The sequence below is a fragment of the Suncus etruscus genome, chromosome 8, assembly GCF_024139225.1.
Source record: "Suncus etruscus isolate mSunEtr1 chromosome 8, mSunEtr1.pri.cur, whole genome shotgun sequence".
NCBI classification, from domain to species: Eukaryota; Metazoa; Chordata; class Mammalia; order Eulipotyphla; family Soricidae; genus Suncus; species Suncus etruscus.
In genome coordinates, this window is record NC_064855.1 from 11,015,475 (window position 1) to 11,041,919 (window position 26,445).

A 26,445-nucleotide genomic window follows, 5' to 3' on the forward strand; every position below is an offset into this window, starting at 1 on the left:
TTATAAATACTTCTGAGGCAAGAATTATGCCAGAAATTTATTCTAAGGAATTGAGAGATTAAGTTAGTCAAATTAGGCACTTGATCCTTCTTTGAGGGGCCTTCTAAATATACATTGAACAGGAATAACTTATACTTTCTAAAAATAGACAGTATTTTATTTCTTTAAATGTAGGCTTGGAGGTGGACAGAGAAATAGCACAGTGGTAGAGCATTTGCCCCTGATTGCATTGGGGGTGGCCCCAAAATCAATCAATCAATCAATCAATAAAGTTTAAAACAATCTAAGCTAGGTAACAATTATTTAAATGAAAGTACTGGTATGTCTGAGTGTATCTATATGTTTCTTCAGGCTTTTTATATTATTTTATTATTATTTTTTGGGGTTTGGGGGCCACACCAGGTGGCACTTAGGGGTTACTCTTGTCTCTACACTCCAAATTTGCTCCTGACAGGCTTGGAGGACCATATGAAATGCTGAGGACTAAACCTGGGTTAGTCCCGGGTCAGCCGCATGCAAGGCAAATGCCCTACTGCTGTGCTAATACTCCAGCCCTTTCCATATTATTTTATAAAAAAGAAAAATATAGCTTTTTACCCACTACCTGTAACTCCTTCACAACACTCAAGGGGGATATTTTACATAATTTTTAAATTCTATCAACCTTTGATTTTCTGAGGAAATATAATTATCTCAAATGTGATACAGCTGTTGTATTTTCCACTAATTTCATTATTTTTGTTGAAAATGAAAGCCTAATGGATGTATTATCAGAGGTGTTGTTCCTTTCATTTTCCATGGTTCTACTATCATATAGGAGTGTGTGTGTGTGTGTGTGTGTGTGTGTGTGAGTGTGTGTGTGTGTGTGTATGTGTGTGTGTGTATGTTACACTGGTGCAGATTTGTTCTGTTTTGACTATACCTGGTGGTGTTGATGATTTCCTTCTGGTTTTGCACTCAAGAATCACAGTTGGCAGGCTCAGAAGAGCCATATGGGTTGCCAAGGATTAAACCAAGGTCAGCCACATGCAAGGTAAATGCCCTACCTGCTATATTAACCATTTCAGCCCCTGATGCAAAATTTTACCCTTAAAATCTCAGCAGAGAGAATTTGAAACTACACGTTTTTAAAGAAGATTCCCAGTACATAGTAATTCACCCAAATCCCAGAGTAATCAGTTTTTTCCCCCATTGTCAAATCTCAAGAGGGGGGCTGAAGGAAAAGGTGAAATCATCAGATGTAATGAGACCAGGGAGATGCAATCCCTTGCTTACATGTGAATGAGAGAGAACCAGCGAGATTAATTAACCACAGTGTTCTGTGCCCCGAGTTGAAGTAACTCAGTGAAGGCTCAGAAGACAATAAAAAAAGATAGAAGTTGCTTTGAAAGGATTTCCCAATCATTTTAAGAAACCAGGACCTTCTCCTGAGTCTTACTTAAAAGATGCTGATCTGCTAGGACCAAAGGAGCCTAGAAATATCCTTGCTACTGAAGTTTCTTTTTATATCTAAGGAACCATCTCACATGTGCTTCCCATCATTGCAGCCGCACAGATGCCAGACTTTGGAAGAAGACAAATTTGGGAGCAAATCCCAATTCAGTGATATGACCCATGTTATTTAGTTCGACATCAGTTGAATACTCCAGTATTTTTCTTGGAACTAAATGACTTTGACAAAATCCTTGATACCCAGCAATAATAGTCAACAGTATACCACATTTTCTTTTCCTAATATTTGTCTATATCAGGCATTAGATCTTATGCACTACCTCTCTTGTGTTACTAAAGATTTATGCCAAAACTTTCCTTATTTGATACACACATACATGCTGATATGGACCCAAGATAAGTTTAACCTTATTCATTTGTGCTTATGAGAAAAAATTTAAATTAGGGGTGGGGTAGATCCTTGGTAAAGTTACTGTTCTTCTGACATAGTGTTATTTTATAGATACTCCTTCCCCTCATGAGCTCCAGTTGCCACATCTGAAAAAAGACACAGGTGGAAGCACAAGTCTGGGGTGTGGCCATGAAGGTTCATTAAATTACAAATATATAACAAATGATTAATGCAAGCTTCTTGGCGCATAGTCAGAAACAAAAACGGTCACTTCTTTGTCCTTTATAGAACAGGCTCTAATACTAATGATCATGACATAATAAAAGATTGTCTATTGTAAGCAACTGAGAGTTAAACAAGAGAAAGTGCTAGGGGAAAGGAGAAGAGAGAATGCAGGAGGAGGAAATTGGGGTCCCCAAAGGTAAGACACATAGTCTGGACCCTTTAGCCCATAGAGATTAAGAGATTAAATCTTTCCTTAGACTTAGAGGGATTCTCTAGGGTAGGTAACCTTGAACAATTCAGTATATATCTTCAAACATAAGCTTTTCTTCTGTAGAAGACAAGAACAGCTGTGGACTCAGCAATGTGATGTTACTAAAAATATGGTCTCTGTGTTCTGTCACTTCTCTGGATAGAGACCTATCCTCTGAAACACCCTCTGTAGGGACGATTTCACCTCCTTATTTCTCAAGCTATAAATCATGGGGTTCAGCATAGGGGTGACCAGGTTATTTAGAACCTGAACAGTTGCATTGAGCCAGGGGTTGGGGGTGGGCTGCAGGTAGATGAGGACCACAGGCATAAATGAGAGCAAGATGGCCATGAGGTGGGCACTGCAGGTGGAGAAGGCCCGGCGGCGGCCCTCAGCTGAGCGAATCTGCAGGATGGAGTAGATGATGCAGCTGTAGGAGGTGAGGATGAGGAGAAAGCAGCTGAGGGGCATGAGGCCCACGGCAATGAAGCCCACCATCTCCAGTGCTGATGTGTCTGCACAGGCCAGCTTCAGCATCACAGGGATGTCGCAGAAGTAATAGTCCACCTCGTTGGGGCCACAGTAGGGCAGCTGGAAGGTGAGTGCAGTGAGAAAGATGGCCTGGACACAGCCAGACAGGGATGTGCCCAGAGCAAGGACAACACATACTCTGTGGCTCATGATGACAGAATAGCGCAGAGGGTAACAGATGGCAACAAAACGATCGTAGGCCATGACTGTGTACAGAAAACACTCGGTGCAGCCCAGAAAGTGGTAGAAGAAGAGCTGGCACACACATCCTGCATAGGAGATGGCCCGACTGTTCCCCGAGAGGTAGAAGAGCATCTTGGGGGAGCTCACTGAAGGGAAAAAGATGTCAAAGATGGACAGTTTGCACAGGAAGAAGTACATGGGAGTGTGGAGCCTTGGAGAGGAAACGATAGCTAGGAGGATGAGCAGATTCCCCATGAGAGTGAAGATGTAGAAGGCCAGGAACAGGGTAAAGAGCATGGTCTGCAGGTGCTCGGTGTGGGGGATGCCCAGTAGGATGAACTCTGTAACCACCGAGCGATTCCACATCCTTTTCAGAATGTTGGAATCAGAAAAATGACATGTCTCCAAAATACGAAAATGTCACGCCCAAAATGTTTTCAGATGGATGTGCTGTTTTCTGTCTTAGTAGTCAGCAATCAACCTTCCTGATATGTGGGAGCATTTCTAGATAAGGACACAAAGACAGTAAAAAGTCTTGACTCCATGAGAAATTTGAATTGGGTTGTTCAGTATGGCTCCTTCAGTTTAGCTTTTCTGTGGATTACAATTCAAATCTCTGGGACTTGGTATATCATCTAGTAGTAGAGTGTATACTTGCAAATATGAGTACCTGCGTTCTATGAAATCCTGATTTATTAGACAAAAGTGAAATATAAAAAACTATAGACACTGATATGCACTGATGCGCACTGCTGAAAGGTTTTGTACATTGTATGACTGAAATTCAATCATGAACAACTTTGTAACTGTCTTTCACAGTGAGTCAATTAAAATTTTATTTATAAAAAACTGTAAATAAAATTACAAAAGTATGTATAATCTTAAAAGTTATCTTAAAGCAAAAAGAAATAGAAATAAAGATGAGACAAATTTAGAGTAGAAACTATTAAAATATGAATTTCACTTTTCCTCTCTTAAATAAATTCTTTAAATTCGGTAAGGTCATATGACCAAACTGTTGTGGCTTCTCTGGATGCAGAAACTATTCAAGGGTAGTTCCAATTCCAAATGATGTGTCAATGGCCTGAGAAAAAAAAGGAATGACGTACCAATTTCTTCCCCCTCTTCCTTCCTCTCTCCTCCCTCCCTTCCTCTCTTTTTCTCCCAATTTCTGTAAAAATAGAATCTTTGCATAGAGGAGAAAGAGTAAATGAGAGCAAAGGAGAGAGATATGGAAAACGGAAGGGTGGTGGGAAGAGATTATATTTCTAGAAATGTGAACAGTAAAATTCAAGGGCTTACCTTAAATTCTTCATATGTGGAACATATGAATAAAATGTCACTGATTACTAGTTTAAATACCATTTGACTTTTAATCTCTTGGTGGTACATTTGAGGAACAAATAAACACAAGGCAGCTTATTCGACTTTGAAAATTGAGCTGACATTACAAGTAGAAGGCAGAGAGGAAATTTCAGATTTCAGAGTATGAAGAGTATGAAGATGTCTCTTATACAACCTAAAATCATTTCACATCATTTGGGAGATGACGTAAAGGACTGGAGCATATAATTTCATGTGGAAACCCAGTATTTGGTCCCCAGCACTAGTTTATGTGTCCTGAGCACCATACTACCATATAACAAATATTAACAAGTGCAAAAAACTGCAAGTACTATTGAACATAAAAGCACTCAACAAACAGTTCTCTAGAGAAAAGATGATTAAGGAGTTCCAACTCTTTAAACTCAAGGGAAAATATTAAAGTGTTATTATAACCATACTCTATGACGTTTAAATACACTTGAGACTAATATAAAGAGGAGAGTTCTCAACACAAAAATACAAAGTAAAACAAGATAAATTTATTTACATTTTATTTATTTATTTTGGTTTGATGCCACACATAGTGCTGCTGAGGGCTTACTCCTGGCTTTGTGCACTGGGTTTACTTCTGATGATGCTCTGGAATTACTATATGATGCTGGGGATCCAATTCCTATCAATCACATGCTAGACAAGAGCTTTACCCACTGTACTATCCTGTTAGTCTCTAAATGATATGTTCAGAACTGAAAATGATATATAAGAAATTAGAAATTTTAAATATCATACTTGGAATTCTAACCAATGTAATAAGAGAAGAAAATCAAAGGACATAAACACGAAGGAAACTAAACTCTACATGTTTATATGATCAACCCCAAAGAATCTGCTCAAGTCTACTAAAACCAATAGGTAAGCTTATTAAGATCACAAGATACAAAGTTAATGTGATAAAATAAATTGCATTTCTATGTACTAACAACCCAAAAGTGGAAACCCAAATTAAATAATGTTAAGAATAAATTTTATGTCTCACTGAATAGTAGTTAATATATTGATGATAAAACATTCATGAAAGAAATCAAGTAAGATTTTGTAAGTGGGGAAATAACTGTGTTTATGGAATAGAAGGCTAATGTGACTATTATGTCTATTCTCAAAACTACAAATTCAATTCCAATCTGCTTCTGAGCAAAATTGGTTGTAGATATTAGAAAGCTAACTATAAGGCGTGGTGGGAATGAGCAATAGAATCAGAATATGCAAAGATTTTAAAAAAAAGTACAAACCTGGAGAATTTACACTACTTGATTAAAAATAACCTGTATAAGCTGCATGAATTAGGTCTGGTGGAATTTAAAGAAACTCAAATTCAACAGAGTTGAGAGCTCAGGAACATACTCACATGATTTGATTGCACTCCATCTCTTTGGAGTTACTTGCAGCAGACATTGCTGACAGTGAAAGCAACTTCAAGTTCAATACAAAACACATATTTTTTGAGAGTTTTTTTATGAAGACCTAGCCAGGGAGTGCAGCTATTTGTATATCCTTGATCAAAGAACAGCTCATATCTATTCAGGGAAGGTGGTCCTTTTTGAACAAGCCTACAGACTAGGGAGGACCTCACACAGAGTGGTGAGGGAGGAAGGGAACACCCACCTGGCCAGCCAGCTCAGCCCAATCAAACCTGGTGGTCAATGGGATAACAGATATTGTAGCCAGGTCACCCTCAAGCACATCCAAAGCACATCGTTTTTGAAAGCACTGAAAAGTCTGTTGGGGCATCCAAAACTTGAGGACCCACAGGATAACCACAGTAGCAAGCATGATATTTAGTGTTTGATTTTCCCTCTAAAAAATGATTCTATGTCACTATGTACCTAAAAAAATCACTGTGAAAAATTGTAATCCACTTTGGTCAAAATAAGAATAAAAAAATTAAGTGACTCATATATAGCAAACAAAAATCCTTGACTTTCTAAAGTGAGTCTGAGCAGGATGCTAAGAAGCAAAGCAGAAGGAAGCTGAGAAGTTCAGTTTTCAATAACCTCATAACTTCCTGGAAACAAACATAATGTAACATTCTCCATGGAAGAGAGAGACTCTTGGGATCTCCTTTCTCAATTTTGTCCTTAAAGAAGTTTCCTTTTTACCTCAATCAGAAATTCTTAGCTCATGAAGATACTCTGCTTCTTACCTGTGATAAGGACATGTGATTCATTAGCCTTTCGAGAAAAATTTCTCAGATGAGTCTGTGAGCTTTTTGATTTCCAAGAAATAAAGGTCTCTGAGCACTGAAACTACCAACTAGAAACTACCAATACTTGGGTCTTAGTAATTCAGAGCATAAGGGCAAAAGGTAGAAAAAGAAGTGAGAAAAATTTGAATACTTACATTGTTCACAAGGAATAGAAAGAATTTTCTTAGCAGGAAAGGAAGGTAGCACACATAACTTTATCTGGATCCCAAAGGAGCAGAGGATTTGCAGGTTGGTTATGTCCATAAAATGGTGACCAGAGACACAAAAAATCCATCGGAGCACTCATTTCTCTGCGTCTCTTTCTCTAGTCCCTAGAGCATGTGTCAGGGTTAGTTGGACCTAATTCTGAGGGGGCAGTGATATTAATGCTAACCAAACTTATGTCCCCTCCAAATAATAATAAAAGAACATGATTTGAAATTTTGAAATAGGAAATACCAACATTCCTTTAAAGTTGGCTTGCTTAGACAATGACCTTCAACCCGACCTCAGGGCTTTAAGCTAAGCATGCATTTCGGCCCATCTTTGGAGTAAATCTTCCCTTTCCATCATGCTGACTTTCCTGGACTAGGTAGGTATCTATGGAAACATTACTGTTGAAGATTGGCAATAATAGTTAAAAACCTGGTAAACTAAGGCACAAAGAGAAATCAAACCCAGTACCCCCATTTCTCGTGTGCTTGAGCTACATCAACACAAAATACCATAGGGACTCTCTATTGAGCTGTTACTAATTCTGCCATCTTCCCATTCAGTCAGAAGTAACGATTATTTCAACTATATTCTTATGTTTCTTTCTATTTATCTTCTAAGCTCATGCTTACTTGATTCGTACACATACAAACACCCATTGAGATAGTGATGATGAACTTCAATATGAAAAGAGAAGGGCCATAAAATTGAGATGTCAAAGTTTTTCTTCAATTAAAAAGACGTTGAGCAAGTCCTACCCAATTTTTTTTTGCCTGCAGTTTTTTGCCATGACTTTTGGTCATCAGAAGGTTTGGAACAAAGGGCAAGAGTATCTTTTTGAGGGCCTCCCCTTGCAGGTTTGAACAAGCCCAACTGGCAACTCTCTTCCTCTAACCGCCTTTTACTATCTCTCTGGATAATTTAAGCCACTATTGCAGCTCAAGAGAGGGAAACAAGTCTCTCTAGATTATATTATACTTGTGTCAACAAGCCCCAGAGGTACCAAGAAAGTTTCCATTCTGAGCCCCACAAGTGTAGCATAGGTGTGGCCTGGAGGAAACATTGCATCATATTTGCCTCTGTCAACAAAGTTCACCTGCTTATATTTAGAGACATAATTAGGTTTATTACAGGATCCATGAACAGGAAGTGACCCCTCCAGTAAGCAGAAAGGAGTTCTTCAAATAAGGAAGAGAGGGAGAAAGGCAGTGGTGAAATAAAAATTCTTTTGGTCACCATTTTAGAGTAGGGGTGGGAATATCTGTCCTGCTCACTGTGTGGAACCTGAAAAATCATGGGGTCTGGCCCTGATACAGCTGTTTCTTGTATTATTCTCATAATAAAGCTCTCACCTTTATTATGCGACAGAGGTTATAAATATCCAAATGTTACTGGGAAAGAGAACCCACCCCTTTCTTGAAGGAAGACCAGCTTGGGAGGTTTTATTTTTTATTTAATTTTGGGAGGAGGCAGAGCCAGCAATGCTTAGTGGTTACTCCTGGCTCTGCACTCAGGAATTGCTCCTGGCAGGCTCTGAGGATCATATGTGATGCTGGGGATTGAATCCAGGTTAGCTTACCTGCTGTGCTATTGCCCTGGTCCCAACCTGGCAGGTTTTTATCCTGCTAATTATCCTGCAGATTTTCTTGCTAATTCTGGTCAGATCCCAAATTGATTGAAGTAAAATTCTCCTTTTAGGGGCCATGGATATAGCTCAAGTGGTGAAGTACCAATATAGTGTGTGGGTTCTGGATTTGATCCCTGGAACCTCACCAGGCAGCTTGGGGTGTAGGCTGGATGAGCCATAGGTACAACTATCCTTTCCTTTCCTTTCCTGAGCATTGGTAGTAGCCCCTATAAACAAGTTTCTACTTTTGAGAGAGTCTGAAACTGCACCTTGTTTAAGTATTAGGAGTTTGGCCCAAGAAACCCCATTTAGGCTGGTTTCTATTTCTATTATCTTGCTAAGAAGTTAAAGCCTTTTCTTTTATTTCATTCATGCTAAAGAATTTTTGGGCATGCTTTCTGGAAAACAATATGGATATTGCTCAAAAAGAGTTCCCATATAATCCAGCAATACCACTCCTAGGTGTATATCTTAGGAACACAAAAACACAATACCAAAAATATGCCTTTTGCATTCCTATGTTCATTTCAGTTCTATTTACAATTGCCAAAATCTGGAAACAACCCTGATGCTTGCAACAGAGAAGTGGCTAAAGAAACTATGGTACATATACACAATGGAATACTATGCAGCAGTCAGAAAAAATTAAGTCATGAAATTTGCCTATACATGGATGGACATGGAGACTATTATGCTGAGTGAAATGAGTCAGAGGGAGGACAATCTGAATATAGATAATAATCTGATAAAAATAATCTGAGTCAATAATAGGATATAAGAAAAATAAAAGACAGTATAGATGGGGCCGGAGAGATAGCATGGAGATAAGCATTTGTCTCACATGCAGAAGGTCAGGGGTTCAAATCCCGGCATCCCATATGGTCCCCAGAGCTTGCCAGGAGTGATTTCTGAGCATAGAGCCAGGAGTAACCCCTGAGCACTGCTGGATGTGACCCAAAAATCAAAAATAAAAAAAAGACAGCATGGTGATAATATTTTGAGATAATAGAGATGTATGCCAGAAGGACCAGCTTACCACAGAGTGGTGAGTGCAGTTAGTGAAATAACTGCACTAACAACTACCATGACAATGATAGTGAGAGAGAAATAGAGTGCCTGTCCCAAAGACAGGCAGAGGGTGGGGGAGGAGAGAAATGTGGGGCATTGTTGGCAGGAAAGTTACACTGAGTGTAGGTGAAGGGTGGTGTACATTTAATGACTGAAACCCAACTACAAACACTTTTGTAACCATGGTGCTTAAATAAAGAAATTATTTTTTGAAAAAAGAATCTTTAGGCATGGCAGGACCATACCCATCGGTACCCAGGACTTCCTCTTGGCTCTGTTCTCTGGGATCACTCTTGGCATACTTGGAGGACCATCTGGGGGTGCTAGGGATCAAACCTGGGTCAGCTGTGTGTAATTCCAGAAATCTATCTGCTGTACTTTTATAGCTCTGGCCCCCTACTTATGAGTCTGTTTTTTGTCGGTTAAAAAATATGGAACGCTTCACGAATTTGCGTGTCATCCTTGCGCAGGGACCATGCCAATCTTCTCTGTATCATTCCAATTTTAGTATATGTGCTGCCGAAGCGAGCACCTACTTATGAGTTTAATGTGCTGTAAACTTTTAACTATTTCACCCCACATGACTGACTTGAAATGGTCTAACTATAGAAATAGATTTTGCCTCTTTAGGAGTTAAAGTTTATTCTTGCAAGTTTACATATTAATATTAACACAAAATCATTTATGTAGTCACCTACCATGTATGTGTGTTCACACATTGGTATTAACAGAAGATGATTCCTACATTGAATGAAGAAGTAGTCAAACATGACTCTGAGCCTCAATACCTCAAAGATAATTTTTGGAACCCAACTCTGAAGGGTAGCATACATTATAGATTTAGAACATAAGGGTGGGAAAATGTCAAATGAGAGGTTGGAAGGAAGACCCAGGGTTCACTGAGATTTTATGGCTGATAGTATAGGTTTATATGTGATCCTCTAAAAGGTAAGAACTGGACCATGGAAAGGGTGAAGTTTTGCAATCACATCATCTCTCTCATGCACATAGATTATAGAGAAAAGAATTCATAAACAATCTAAATCATTGAAGAGATGGTATTTCATTATGAGTTCAACAAATATCATGGAAATGGTTAATCTTGTATGATTTGGGGAGGGAAACTTTCACACATGCTTTAAGAATAAGGCTACATTCGGGTCTGGAGTGGTGGTGCTAGAGGAAAGGCCTTGTAAGCCCTAGCCTAGGATGAACCACGGTTGGATCCCCGAAGTCCCATATGGTCCCCCCAAGCCAAGAGCGATTTTTGAGCGCGTAGCCAGAAGTAACCCCTGAGTGTCAATGGGTGTGTCCAGAAACAAAACAAAACAAAACAAAAAAGAATAAGGCTACATTTATTGTGACAATACTTTCTTCCCCAAATGCCTAACCTGCTGCAATCATAACAGTTCATTTTGAATTAGGAATATCTAAGTTCCTTAGTCTGACACATTGCAGAGCAACCCCTGGTATTTGCCCTATGTACCATACTTTTCTCTTTCTTTGCATTTCTTGTTCTCTAATACCTCAAATTTAACAAGATTTCATAAAATTTACAAAATTCAGCTGTCAGGGTTTCATCTGGTGATAGCATCTTTGTCTTGGTGTTTCCCACCTTTCTGGCATCTCTCTCCCCTATAAAATGGTGGTAGTGATCCTCTCCAATGTGAATAGGTGCCATTCAGTCTTAGTGAGCCTGAAAAGAAGAAACAAAGTAGGTTGAGGAAGGGTTAAAAACTCTACCTTCTCCTACAATTGGATATTATCTGGGTCTTGGACCTTGAGATTCATATTGGGGCTTCTGTCTTTAACTCTGTTGAATTTCAGTCCTTTTGGCTGACTCTGGAAGGTTCTTTCAACTAAATTTGGATTAATGCTGAGAAATCAATGAACTCACCCTCAAGCAAAAGAAACAGGCTCAGAAAAGAAGCTTTGTTATGACACAGAGGAGACCACTTATACTAGTAACCCAGGTGGTAAAGGAGGGGGATGTGGGATGCATGCTGGGAACAACAGTGGAGGGAGGACAACATTGGTGGTGAGAGTGCCCCTGATTCAATATCACTATGTACCTAAAACCTTACTGTGAAAGATTTGTAATCCACTTTGATCAAAATAAAAATTAAAAAAAAAGAAACTTTGTTGACTTTGGACAGTAGGAGTCAGGATTGATGCAAATACTGACCCAGCTATATTAGTATTAGCATCTATTACTGATTAGTATATTAAAATTTTTGATGATTTTTTTTAGACTCGACTCATTTTCCTACAGCAGATATGCAGGGTTGTAAAAGAATTCACTGAGAAAATGTTAGGCATAAGGAAACATTTATTAGGAAAATAGGACAGTTACAAAGAAAAGGCAAGTGGGTCTTTGCTCCAGAGTGAGAGAATTTGTCTAGTGCATTTCCTGGGGTTTCCATACCCTTTCTTAGGTGTGTGGTCCTCACACGGGAGAGGCTTTATGTATGACTGCCTTAGTCTTGGGAATCAAGCCAGTGATTGTTTTTTATTGTTCACATGCTAGTTAACTCCTCCTGATATAAGCTGGACCTGTCTTCATGGACTGGAAACCTGCAAAGACATCCGGAGAGGTAAGCTCAGGGGCTCCCCATTGCAGATGCTTAGACTTATGGCTTCTCTCTCTTAACGGGTCCCATGCTGGCTTTCAACATCCTGGCTTAAAGGCTAGAAACTAAGAATCTGTCAAACAATTATCTCTTATTGTGTATCACCTTGTGTCTTCTTATGTGTCTCCTTATGTCACCTAATGTGTCACCTCCTACTCTCAAACCATAGTAGCAGGCTGTGTAAACTGGAAGTCAAATAGAAACTTAACCACGTCTACCACCAAAGTAAAACAATGAATGAAGAGTGACTTAAGTGACTCTACTCTAACCAGCCATCAAGATTCGCTAATTAAATGCTTGTGTTCTCTCTTATTTTAAACAGTGAGAAATTTTCCCCATAGCAAGAAGGTGGCTGAAGAGGTCAAGTTCTTTTCTGCTCTCTTAAGGTGAATTTATGTACCCAAAGACCTTGCTCTGTACATTATTTGCTTATGGGCCCATTAGATTTCACATCTGCTAAACTATTTTTAATTTCTAATGATGCATACTTGTATTGTAGAATAAATTATGCTGGCTTCAGGATGTTTTGATTGTTGACAGAATTTAATTACTTAAGGAGGAGATATTCACTGTTCACTAAGTATGTGTTAAATCTTCTATAGCAAGATCTTGGTATTAATATTACAACTAAGAATATTATCTGCCATCTTACAGGCCCTTAAGAATTCTCTGAATGCCAGTGAGATTATTCAAAAGATTGGAACACATATTTTGCATGCTGGTAGCCCAGATTTAATTCCAAGTATCACATGGTCCTCTAAACACAACTAGGAGTAACTCTGAGCACCATGAGGTATGATCCATAACCTGACAATAAATGCATAAATAAATAAGTTCTCTGAACTTAATTGATCTGAACTAAAAGAAAAAGTTATGTGTAGCACTTGAAGATGAAAACTGTGCTAGGCACATACGATTTTTATATATACATTTCTTAGGGGGGAATAAACATCAGGAAAATGACCACAAATCTTCTAGAGAACTGAAATTCTATTAAATGGAGATACAACAGTAAACCTTAATAAAAATTACAGTCCAGTGTGGAGCTGTACAATATTTAAACAGCTACAAACTAGAATAATGACATCAATTGTAAGGTAAATTGAATTGAATGAAACAACATGTGTATGTATTTGCGACATAGATATTTAAGATGTGACTAGTTTATTACATAAAAAAATGACTCGCAAAGTTTTTTAGTGAGATATACTGATAAAAATCTTTTCCATGAAGAAAATGTGAAAAGCTAAAAATAACATCCTATTGCTGTGATTTTTTTGATGGGATTGGTGAAAGGAGACTGGCCACTGTTGAAAGATGGTGTTTGTATTGTGATTGGAGGTTTTATCAGTTGCATGGAAGAAAAGTGAGAAAATGATGATAATGACATTAGTGGATCATTATATCTAGGTCATCCTTAGGATTCCATCTAATCTGTATCTCAGTGATACTTACTAAAGGAATAGGAAGGAGAAAAACGGCAAAGAAAGAAAAAGAAAGAAAGAAAGAAAGAAAGAAAGAAAGAAAGAAGAAGAAAGAAAGAAAGAAAGAAAGAAAGAAAGAAAGAAAGAAAGAAAGAAAGAAAGAGAAAGAAAGAAAGAAAGAAAGAAAGAAAGGAAGGAAGGAAGGAAGGAAGGAAGGAAGGAAGAAAGGAAGGAAGAAAGAAAGAAGAAAGAAAAGAAAGAAAGAAGAAAGAAAGAAGAAAGAAAGAAAGAAAGAAAAAGAAAGAGAAAGAAAGAGAAAGAGAAAGAAAGAATGAGAAAGAAAAAAAAAGAAAAAGCAAGTAAGAAAGAATGATAATAAAATCCTATGAAGTTAGGAAAAACGTTGACAGATGTTCATAAATGAGAGGCTGGAGAGATAGCAGGGAAGTAAGGCGTTTGCCTCGTGTCCAGAAGGACGGTTGTTCAAATCCCAGCATCTCATATGGTCCCCCGTGCCTGCCATGGGAGATTCCTGAGTGTAGAGCTAGAAGTGACCTCTGAGCGCTGCCGGATGTGACCCAAAAACTAAAAAAAAAAAAAGAAATGAAATATAGCAGTTATATATTATAAACCAGTATGTCATATGCTATAAGCTATATACTATTTGTAATCCATATTATAAGCTCGTGACTTAGAGCTGATAAGGAAGACTCCTACGATCTCTGTTCACAAGAATACTCTTTTCTCTTGAATTTTCTTCAGAGCAACATTGACATCCTTATTTCTTAGGCTGTAAATCAGGGGGTTCAGCATGGGCACAACTATGGTGTAAAACACAGAGGACACTTTGCCTTGGTCCGTGGAGCTCACAGATGATGGCTGCAGGTACATGAAGGCCGCAGAGCCATAGAAGATCATGACGGCCATCACGTGAGAGCTGCAGGTACTGAAGGCCTTGGCCCTGCCCTCTGTGGAGCGAATGCGGAGGATGCTGGCAATAATGAAGACATAGGAGGCCAAGATGGTCAGGCTAGGGGTCAGAATATTAACTGCACTAAAGATTAGAATGAGTAATTCATTGACATAAGTACTAGAGCAAGACAGCCTTAGGAGAGAAATAAGATCACAAAAGTAATTATTGATCACATCCAATTTACAGAAATGAATTCTAAACAGGAAGCCAGTATGAACAAAGGCACATGCCACCCCAATCGTATACACCCCCAATATCAAGGAGAAACATGCCTGATAAGACATAATGACATTATAAAGCAAAGGGCTGCAGATGGCAACATAGCGGTCATAGGCCATGGCCGCCAGCATGTAACACTCGGAGATAGCAAAGACAAGGAAAAAGTAGAGTTGGGTTATGCATTCAGGGTAGGAGATGATGTTCTTCTCAGTCACAAAGTTCACCAGCATTTTTGGGGTAATGACCGTGGAATGACAGAGATCAATGAAGGACAAGCTGCTGAGAAAATAGTACATGGGAGTGTGCAAGTTAGAACTGAGGCTTATGAGGATAATCATGCCCAGGTTCCCCACCACGGTGACCATGTAGATTCCGAGGAAAAGGAAGAGGAGTGGTAGCTGGAGTTCTGGCTGGTCTGTCAGCCCAGCAAGGATAAAATGGGTCACTGTGGATTCATTTCCTGTCGGCATTTTCTCTGGTATTTCTGAAGTGGAAAGAGAAAAATCATGGATGTTAAGACTTCACTATCATTCGCCAATTAGAATTGGGCATCACATAATTGTGAGTCATGCCCTAGATATCCCCTTGATCTATGAAAAGAATTATTATATTAAGTAGTAAATGTTTATTTACATGATTTACATGTGTAAGAAATTTCCTAGTAGTTTTCAAAATGATTAAATTAGCTTGCACGTTTCCAATTCTGTAAGACAACATATACATGCATTATACATAAGAGTTCAGCACACACAGACAGACAGACAGACACACACACATATATATATCTGCAGTATACACACATTACATACATGGCTTCTGTAAGCTTAGGGCAAAATGAGCTTCTTATCTATTATTTAATGCAATTTTAGTTAGTTATTTAGGGCATAAATGATGGTGGCAATAAAAAGTCTGATTGGAGGGACCAGAGCATGCAAGAATGATTCTTGAGTGCAGAGTCAGAAGTAATGTCTGACCACTGCTGGTGTGACCCAAAAAGAAATTAACTGAGTCAACGAAGTGAGATTGTAGATCATGGAATACCAGAGAATGTATCTGGCCACTAAGTACTGAAAATACTAAAATATTTTTCTTTGAGTTTTCTATTTACTTAGTTTATAATAGCATAGGAAGGAAGTAGAGGTAGAAGGAGTACTTTCCAACTATTAAGGATCGAATACTAAAACACTGATGTTTTAGTACCAGATGATTATTAACTATATACATAAGACTTAGAACGTAGTTTTTGTTGTTGTTGTTGTCGTTTTGGTGCCACACACAGTGGTGATAAGGGGTTACTCCTGACTTTGTGCTCAGGGGTCATGCTTGGAGGTGCTCAGGGAATGCTGGAGATCAAAGTTGGGTTGACCACTTGCAAGACAAATACCCTACCCACTGTGCTATCTATCTCTCCAGCCCCAGAACACCCTTTTCTGATTCAGGTGCCATTATATTGGAATGTCATTAAAGTACAATAATGGTTCTTAGGTTTGAGTTCTTTTAACCCTCGGGGATGTGGCAAAAAGCCTGTGACATCCAGGACTGGTGTCAATAGTTGCAAACTGTCTCATCCTATCTGATTATGTCATATCAGTAGATCAGTCTTTATATATGTGCATTGAGTTTGGAACACTGCCTGCCAAACTTACTGAATGGTATCAGGAGTGCTAGGTTCTACTTTGATGCTCTTTTTAGGGAGAAAAAATGGACTAGATAAAAGACACAAAGGTGTTTTTTTGTTTGTTTGTTTTGTTTGGAGGGAGGAGCATACTCAGAAGTGCTCAGAGATTACTCCTTGCTCTTTGCTCAAGGCTTAGGGCCAGGATCAAATCTGGGTCAGCTATGTGCAAGGTAAATAACCTACCCACCGTGCTATCACTCTAGATCCAAAAAGGTCTTTTTAAGAACTTGGAAGATATTTGAAGGTATCTCGTATGCTCTAAGAGATGCAAAAAGGAAGGATTTATTTTGTGTGTGAACAATTTGAAAGCTGTAAGAATACACCCTTTAATTGGTACAAAAAGAAAAGTATTTTAGCATTTGATTTATCAGTTGAATCAATTGCTTGTTCTTAGTCACAAAATACCCTGAAATGTACATCAGATGTTGAACCTCACTGAGGGATTCTGGAAGGGAAAATTCATTAATTGATGATTTAGGATAAAGTTTTTAGATGAAGTCTCTTTGCTCCATCCTAAATTCTTGGACTGTTCCTTTGTTACAGAACATTTGGCATCTTTTAGTTTCTTAAAACACGAAAACTTGCTGTGTATTCTTAGTTCTGTCTTTTATTTGCTCTTTCTATTGTGGAATGATTCACCAGTTTCTATAACTAATCTGAGCTTCTTGCATTATCAGACCATTGACATTTCTAAATAGCATTTCTCCAGATTTGTGCTACACTATAAGTCAGATAAAGGCCCAAATATGATGCACTCAACTCTGTGTCTCAAGAAGCTAGCAGTTTTGGACACTGCATAGAAGGTTAAAAATTTGTATTTCAAGAAGAATGTAATCAATAGGAGTATTGAGAAACAGTTACCTGCATTCTTACATTTATCACTTCCAAAACAACTGGTCTCAAATCACAAATGTGCAATTGGTATTCTTACCTTTCTTCTTCCTGCAAAGTCAATTCTGACTTTCGATTGCCTCTTGTTTTCTGACTTGGAGGAGAACAGAGCTGACACAAACTCTGGGTGTGCTGGGACTCCAGCCTTCCACTCTCACAGGGTGGAGAAGGCAGGACTGACTCGGGAACCTGGCAGAGGTCAGTCTGCATCACAAGCAGGCCAACATGTTTCCAAGGCACCTTTGATTTGGTGTTTCCCCAGCATTTGCACAGAAACGTTCTTCCCTTCCATCCAATTACCTTCCAGTCTCTGAGTACTTGGCTGTGTTTGCTGTACTCTGAAGGTTTATCTTGAGCTCAGGCTCCAGAATTGAAGTCCTGTGGGGATAAAGATTGTCCCTAGGCTTGTAGGTTCCTGAACAAAAGCCTTTGAGGAAAGCAGCAATTATAATTGCTATTTCTCTAACTTGTTTTCCAGGTGGGATTGTGTGTGTGTGTGTGTGTGTGTGTGTGTGTGTGTGAATTGTGAGCTTATCAAATATTGGTTCATAGGTATAAACTATGAATCTTGTTTTATAGTACAACTTTTGGTCAAGAAGTTTTGAGTGGAATTTGAGATTCTGAATTTCTTAAAAATTTCTTAGTCTTGGGGCCGGGGTGGTGGTGCTTGAGGTAAGGTGTCTGCCTTGCCAGCACTAGCCTAGGATGGACCACGGTTCGATCCTCCCAGCGTCCCATATGGTCCCCCAAGCCAGGAGTGACTTCTGAGTGCATAGCCAGGAGTAACCCCTGAGCGTCACTGGGTGTGACCCAAAAACCAAAAAAAAATTTTTTTCTTAGTCTGGAGTTAGGACTATGGAGTCATAATGAATAGCTTGTTTTCAGGACAGGTCCTATCTGGAAAGATTATCTTCATGTTAATAGGGATGAAGATTTTTTAAATTATTTAAACTATTTCCTAATATAAAAGTATTTATAGAAAGGTCATATATTAACTTGATTTTAAAGTGAGACAATGGATAACTGACTTCAGTGATGAAGACAAAGGTAGTAAAAATATGCATATGTGTGAATATAGTACATTGAAGTGTATTTGGAAACTATAAATTAATTTCATCATATCACAGGCTACCAGCTTGATAGGGCAATAGTTAATAAGCAAGATGGCTTGAATTGGAAAGAGAAGATAGTTGATAATCTTGAATATTATGTGATACAGAATTACTACAAACATAATAATATACTAAAATAATGAAATAGAAGAGATATTTTAAAGATAAAATTGAGATGAAATAGCGATTATCTGTAAATTATGGTGCAAAGAGCATGGACCACCTGAAATTGGTCCCACTTTGAAAGATTTCTATTTGGCTTTTGATGGTGCTTCATATATAGTAAAATATTACTGGTATAAAAATATAAGGCAATAATGGTTTGTTGCTTTTATAAAAATCATTGCTTTCAAGACTAATAATTTGAATCTATAAACTTCTTTACTTAAGCTCCATTTTTACTGTATTTATTTGATAAACACAGATTCAAAAATTTTTATCATCTTCTTATATTGTATGATATAAAGTGAAAATAGCCACGATGGTCTTTAAAATAAAGAAAAATTATATAAAAGTAGAATTTCTGGAAATACTTAGACCTACGCAAAATTCCATGTAGTTCAACTGTCCCTCTGAAAAAAATTGCTGCTCATATAGTTAAACTCTTAAGTTGACTGCTTGGTCAGCCATTCATTAAATTTGAGACCTTGGACGTCTATACAAACTAAAAACTCAAGTTAATCTTTGTTAAATGGGTCATAGTGTAGCTTTTGCTCTGCAAATGCTGTAAATATTTAATGAAATTATTTATTTCATATTCTGGGCATAAATCTTGATAACTTACAAAAGCTTTGTAGTATGGGTCATAATCATCATTAACACCATTGGAGTCACCATCCTCAGATTTGCCATATTTTTCCTTTGTGCTCTTACTTAAAATGAAACTTCCATTCAATTAACCCCCAAGAATGTGTAAATTTATTATTTGTACTTATCCACAAATAAGTAATGTAATAGAGTCAGAGAAAAAGTGTCTGAGGGGTGGGACACATTTGGAAGAATATTTTCTAGCAAAGTATCTCTGAGTTTTTAAAATTAATAAATCCTAATAGACTAACATATATCAGAAAACAAACTATGATAACATACTACATAGAGTTTATCCATTTTTTTACTCTCCAGAATTTTCTTCAGGGCTAAGTTGACATCTTTATTTCTCAAACTGTAGATCAAGGGGTTCAACATGGGCACAATGATGGTATAAAACACAGAAGAGATTTTCCCTTGGCCCATCGAGTTTGCAGAGGATGGCTGCAGGTAGATGACAGTCAAGGACCCAAAGAAAATAGTGACAGCTGCAATGTGGGAGCTGCAGGTGCTGAAGGCTTTGGATCTACCCTCTGTGGAGCGAATGCGGAGGATGCTGGAGAGGATGAAGATGTAGGAGGACAGGATTGTTAAGGAAGGGATCATAATGTTAAATGAACTCAAGACTAAAAGTATCAGTTCATTGATGTAAGTGCTGGAACAGGATATTCCAAAGAGTGGAATAAGGTCACAGAAATAATGGTTGACTACACTAGTCTTACAGAAAGACAGTCTTAACATAAAACCCATGTGGATTGAAGAGCCAACAATACTCCAGATATAAACTCCCATTGTGAGCAGAAAGCAGACATGGGAAGACATGATGACATTGTAGAGCAAGGGGCTACAGATGGCAACGTAGCGGTCATAGGCCATGACAGATAACATGTGACACTCTGCAATAGCAAAAATAAGGAAGCAGGAAAGTTGTGTCATGCATTCGGGGTAAGAAATGGTGTTCTTCTCAGCCACAAAAATTCACTAGCATTTTTGGGCGTAATGCTGTGATTGGCAGAGATCAATGAAAGACAAGCTGCAGAGGAAATAGTACATGGGGGTTTGCAGGTTTAGAACTGAGGCCCTACAAGGATGATCATGCCCCAGATTCCCCACCACAGTGACCATCGTAGATTGCAAGGAGAGGAGGAGGAGTGGTAGTTGGAGTTCTGGCTGCTCTGTCAACCCAGTAAGGATGAACTCAGTTACTGTAGAGTCATTTCCAGGGTCCATTGTCCTCTCAGCAGAACCTAAGACTCTAAAGAAAGAAGCATAAATGAGTGTACTTGTGTATAAGAGCATATGATATATGTATGTGGGGTGGAGAGGTTACTCCGTGAAGATGTTCCTCATCAGAGGAGATTAATAACGTCAGAGATCATACTAGTCTTTTCTGCTTCTAGAAAGGTACTTGATTTCTGTTGAAACTATATGTACTATGGACTTTAAAACCTCCAAATTAGGATTCTTCATAAATTTAAAAAGAAAATAACCATATTTAGGATTTTTAAGATTCTCACAATGCTTTTTTTTTAAAGAAATTTTCTTTTAAGTGGATCAAACACTTCTAAAATTCATTTGGAACAATAAATACCCCTCGAATAGCTAAAGAACTCCTTTGGAAAAGAAACATGGGAGGCATTACTTTCCCCAAATTTTAAGCTGTATACAAAGCAATAATTATCAAAAACAGCATGGTATTGGAATAAAGGCAGACCCTCAGATCAGTGGAATAGGCTTGAGTACTCAGAGAAGGTTCCTCAGACATATAGCCACCTATTTTTTTTTATAAAGGAGCAAGAAATTCAAAATGGAGCAAGGAAAGCTTTTTCAACAAGTAGTGATGGCACAAAACTGGTTAGCACTTGCAAAAAAGCAAACTCAGACCCCCAGCTAACACCATGTATGACAGTAACCTCCAAATGGATAAAAGACCGTGATATCAGATCTGAATCTATAAGGTATATAAAACAACATGTAGGTAAAATACTCCATGACATTGAGACTAAAGGCATCTTTCAGGAGAAAACAGCACTCTCCAAACAAGTGGAAGCAGAGATAAACAGATGAGACTATATTAAGCTGAGAAGCTTCTGCACATCAAAGGAAATAGTGCCCAGGATACAAAAGCCACCCACTGAGTGGGAGAAATTATTTACCCAATACCCATCAGATAAAAGACTAATATCCAAAATATACAAGTTATTGACAGAACTATACTAGAAAATAAATCTAACCCCATCAAAAAATGAAGAGAAGAAATGAACAGACACTTTGTAATAGAAGAAATGCAAATGGCCAAAAGGCACATGAAAAGATGCTCAGCATCACTAATCGTCAGGGAGATGCAAATCAAAACAACTATGAGGTACCACCTCACGCCACTGAGATTGGCACACATCACAAAGAAGGAAAACAAGCAGTGCTGGCAGGGATGTGGAGAAAAAGGAACTCTTTTTCACTGCTGGTGGGAATGCCATCTAGTCCAACCTTTATGGAAAGCAATATGGAGATTCTTCCACAAACTGGAAATTGAGCTCCCATACAATTCAGCTATACCACTCCTAGGAATATACCTGAGGAACACAAAAATACAATACAAAAATCCCTTCCTCACACCTATATTCATTGCAGTGCTATTTACAATAGTCAGACTCTGGAAACAACCAAGATGCCCTTCAACAGATGAGTGGCTAAAGAAACTGTGGTACATATACACAATGGAATATTATGCAGCCATCAGGAGAGATGAAGTCATAAATTTTTCCTATACATCGATGTACATGGAATCTATTATGCTGGGTGAAATAAGTCAGAGGGAGAGAGAAAGACACAGAATAGTTTTATTCATCTATGAGTTTTAAGAAAAATGAAAAGACATTTTTAGCAGTATCTCAGAGACAAGAGAGATGAGGGCTAGTAGGTGCAGCTCATGACATAAAGCTCACCACATAGAGTGATGAATGCAGTTAGAGAAATAACTACACTGAGAACTATCATAACAATGTGAATGAATGAGGGAAGTAGAAAGCCTGTCTCGAGTACAGGTGTGGGGGGGAGGGGAGGAGGGAGATCTGGGAAATTGGTGGTGGGAATCTTGCACCGGTGAAGGGGTTTGTTCTTTACATGACTGTAATCATACAACTACAATCATATTTGTAATCATGGTGTTTAAATAAAGATAATTTAACAATAAACAAGCAATCTTCTTTTAGTAGGCTTTTTTTTTTTTTTTACCTATTTCATGGTTTTATTAAATGAATACCTCTGTTGAAAAATGAAATATTCTGGGCCAGGAAGGTGGCGCTAGAGGTAAGGTGTCTGCCTTACAAGCGCTAGCCAAGGAACAGACCGAGGTTCGATCCCCCAGCGTCCCATATGGTCCCCCCAAGCCAGGGGCGATTTCTGAGCACATAGCCAGGAGTAACCCCTGAGCGTCAAATGGGTGTGGCCCAAAACAAAAAAAAAAGAAAGTGAAATATTCTTTTCTCCCATATTTCTTTTTTTTCCATATTTCTTATGTATATATTAAAATCATACACAATAATGGCATGTTTTCCCCTTACTAGGAATAAATAGTAGCATATAATGTCTACAGTAAGCATAAACATTTTAGTCTGAAAGAAGTAGTCGTATTTGTCTTTATTACAGTATTAAAATATTTTTCTGAGGTAAAATTAGTGAATAATTAATCATAGATTTCATTTGCATTTTATAATGTAACAATATTTTATTCATCACTATTATTTTTTGAGCTGTTTTCCTCCCTAGGTTATTTTTTTGTTTGTTTTTGTTTTGTTTTGTTTTTGGATCACACCCAGTGATGCTCAGGGGTTACTTCTGGCTATGCACTCAGAAATTGCTCCTGGCTTGGGGGGAGCATATTGAAAGCCGGGTATCGAACCCAGGTCTATCCTGGGTCAGCCACGTGCAAGGCAAATGCTCTACCGCTGAACTATCATTCTGGCCCTCCTCCCTAGAATCTTAACTAAAATAGCTAATGGTGAACACCAATATCTTTGCTTGAACTTTTATTGGCCTGATGTCTCAGCATTCTTTGTGAAGGCTTGTCTCCACAGCAAACAGAAATGTTATTGCTGAGTGAGCAGACACGGTACCTTTCTCCCAATACAGTTTTCAGCACCACACAAGATATGGCATATATTTTAAAACCGTGGCCTGGCAGCCATGGACCATGATAATCTGTGGGGTTCAGACATTTTTACTTTATAGTGAAAGAGATAAAACTCAGAAAACTGCTTTCAATTCTAAAGACAAATGCTTTGTATAGGTTAAAATAGGTTATTCTATTTTTTAAACTAATTGTTTTTCACATGCTTTCTGTAGACTAAAATAATTATGGAATTATGAGTTGAGTACATGCAAAATATAATACAGAAATTTTCCTTTATTTTTAAGACCAGTTGGCAATGCAATATATATGCAATAGACATGCATATATTTATAAATAACACTTTTTAGATTTATAAAGAAAATGAATTCTAGAAAATAGATTCATGCTTTAATTTTTAAAGACGGTTTTATAATTATTTTAAGTCTAGATACAGAGATGGACATATAGTACAAGGGAATAAGACAATTGCCTTGCATGCAGTCCATCCAGGTTTTATTCCTGGCACAGCATATAGCACTTGGAACTCTCTTGGAAGTCATTCCTGCGCACTGAGTCAGTAGGAGTCACTACACACTGCTGGGTGTGGCTCAAAAACAAACTATTCACAGTTCTTATGTGATATAGGAACAAATGGAGTATTTTTGAAGCATGTTTTTATAAATCCTTTACTTGAAGAATGGCTAAAATAAACGCTATTTTGTGAATCAAACTAAGATCTATGAGACGCAGCCATTTTCTCAATATCTAGCATGATTCTTTTAACCCAAAGACATTGGACCTACTCTGTTTATCTCTTGTTTCAAGAGTGAAATAAAAATAGTGACTTAAGACTATGGGAAGAAGTAGTTGGTTTTGCAACAAAGACAAACATTTCAGCTGTCAGAAACACGAGGAAAAGACAGATATATTGTTTAAAGACACAAGATCCAGGTGATTGGGAGAAATGTGTTGTACCTTCCTTTAAAGCTTCCCTATATCATGATTCTGGCATTGTAGTAGGATCTGCTATCAAGCTAGGAAGGAATGGACAAATTTTCAATCCCATATTTTTTGTTATTTTATGGGGTGGGGGCATATCTATCAGTGCTCAGGGCTTCCTCCTGGCTCTGTGCTCAGAAATCACTTCTGGTGTGTGTTTGGGGGACCCTTTGGGATGCTGGCGATCAAACCAGGTTGGCCATGAGCTAGGTAAGTATCCTACCCATTTCCCCCCCAAAAGTTATTGTTTTAAAAGTTTAATTCATTTTGGGCATTATGGTTTATAAGAAAGTTAATGGCAAGATTTCAGGCATAAAACAGTAGCACTACACCCTCCATCAGTGTCCACTTACCTTCATCCTGGTCTCTCTGTCCCTTTATAATCCTATTTCCTCTAACAATACTTTACCCACTGTGGTCAGAATCTTACTGACGAGTTCTCAGTTTTTGTTGCCTTTGGGAATTTGTTATTCCCCTACTATGTTTCCTGATAGCCCACATAGGAGAGAAGTCATGCTATGTCTGTCCCTCTTGTTCTGTGTCAGCCCCTACTTACTAGGACCTTGAGAAATAATTATAACCATTTTTCAACCTACTAAAAACCAAAAATGATTCGGTCTCCTCAAAATTAAGTCAAATGATTCTTCAAAGTGCTAGACCACTTTCTGCATCTGTGTTTAATAAGAGTAAATAGGGGTGGGAGAGATAGCACAGCGGTAAGGCATTTGCCTTAGATGCAGAAAGATGGTAGTTCGAATCCCAGCATTCCATATGGTCCCCCGAGCCTGCCAGGAGCGATTTCTGAGCATAGAGACAGGAGGAATTCCTGAGTGCTGCCGGGTGTGACCCAAAAACCAAAATAAGTAAAATAAAATAAATAAGAGTAAATAAAACTACATCAATATCATATTTATTTTCACATTTTAACTTCTATTAGCCAAGATTTTCATTTATGTAATGTTAGTTGATATGATTTTTCATGAGCATATTCTCATACTAATTCTTTATATATTAATATAAAAATGATACAGAGGTATGAAAACTTACTAAGTTATATTTTTCGTGATCTAAATAAAATGCAAATCAATTTGTGGCAAGGATTTACATCACCTGGTCATCTTACACCCACACCCTTTGATTTAGTTCCCAGAACCCCATCTTATTGCTATTCTTGGACAATGTAATGCAGCAAGTACTTAATTTTATTAGTTATTGGGTTTTTATTCCCTCTGTATTAAGATTATAAAGTAATCACAGTGGTTGGCATCCTGTCTTAGCTAGAGCCAGTCTCAATGTTATTAATAAAACTGTTGAAATTCAGTTATAAAATAAAAACAAATAGAGGCATCACACAAAAGGATTTAAAAAAGACTGAATAAAGTAGTATTTGTCATAACACTATTCAGCTGGGACAGGGAGAGGATGGGGAGCCTTTGTTCATCATGAATGTAGTGGTGAGAATGAGGAGAGTGGAGACAAGTGAGGAGCACCCAAGTGTGTCTCTGTGTGCCCTGGAGGGAGTGCAAGGAGTGGGGTAGAGGAAGGACTCAGCTAGAACACTCAGGACCATGATTCTGGCTTATCCCTCCTGGCCCCTAGAAGTTCACTTCTATGCACTTGGCATCTGGTTTTCTAAAGGAAAAGTCACTCTGTTGATGCTGAGGGAAGTTCCTAGCACTAACCTTGCAGAAATCCTTGATGCTGAGATATCAGAGCCTAATGGTCTTCATGGTAATAGTGTCACTGGTCCTGATCTCTGTGAAGCGGGTGCCCTCTGCATAAGGTGGTTAAATGATGTCATGGTTTTATATCTGGGTATTGGTGTTAGGAGCCTGAGAAGGAATAAATCATAATAATGACCTCCCTCTAGAATCTCATCCCACAAGAACCCACTCTTGGGGAAAGAAACTATTAGAATTTCTCTTTTTTTCCCCCATTGATTCTCCTGGGTTTAGTGGCATCTCATAGCTGTGATCCATTGTTACTGCTGATTGGAAACTGGGGATGTGGGTATAATATTTACTCTGAAGAGTTCAGTGTATCTAAGGCTAGGATGTTCTAAAGTTCAGGAAACTTTAAAAATAGACACTATG

General features: G+C 38.2%; 3 protein-coding genes, 1 non-coding gene and 1 pseudogene across 4 annotated transcripts in view; 1 reads left to right on the forward strand and 4 right to left on the reverse strand.

The window, feature by feature from the left end:
- The window catches only part of LOC126015454 (NADH dehydrogenase [ubiquinone] 1 alpha subcomplex subunit 6), a 566,806-nt gene that overhangs the window by 268,553 nt on the left and 271,808 nt on the right, over positions 1-26,445 (forward strand). The window lies entirely within an intron of this gene.
- On the reverse strand, positions 2,466-3,398 carry LOC126015783 (olfactory receptor 149-like). Its single transcript, XM_049778369.1, has one exon. The coding sequence runs from the start codon at positions 3,396-3,398 to the stop codon at positions 2,466-2,468; it is 933 nt and encodes a 310-aa protein (XP_049634326.1).
- LOC126016924 (U6 spliceosomal RNA) lies at positions 9,934-10,040 on the reverse strand. Its single transcript, XR_007498608.1, has one exon. It is a non-coding gene; the product is annotated as a U6 spliceosomal RNA (small nuclear RNA).
- LOC126015456 (olfactory receptor 8G1-like) lies at positions 14,289-15,269 on the reverse strand. The gene has a single exon (XM_049777982.1). The coding sequence runs from the start codon at positions 15,222-15,224 to the stop codon at positions 14,289-14,291; it is 936 nt and encodes a 311-aa protein (XP_049633939.1). The 5' UTR covers positions 15,225-15,269.
- Positions 16,865-20,472, reverse strand: LOC126015784 (putative olfactory receptor 8G3; annotated as a pseudogene).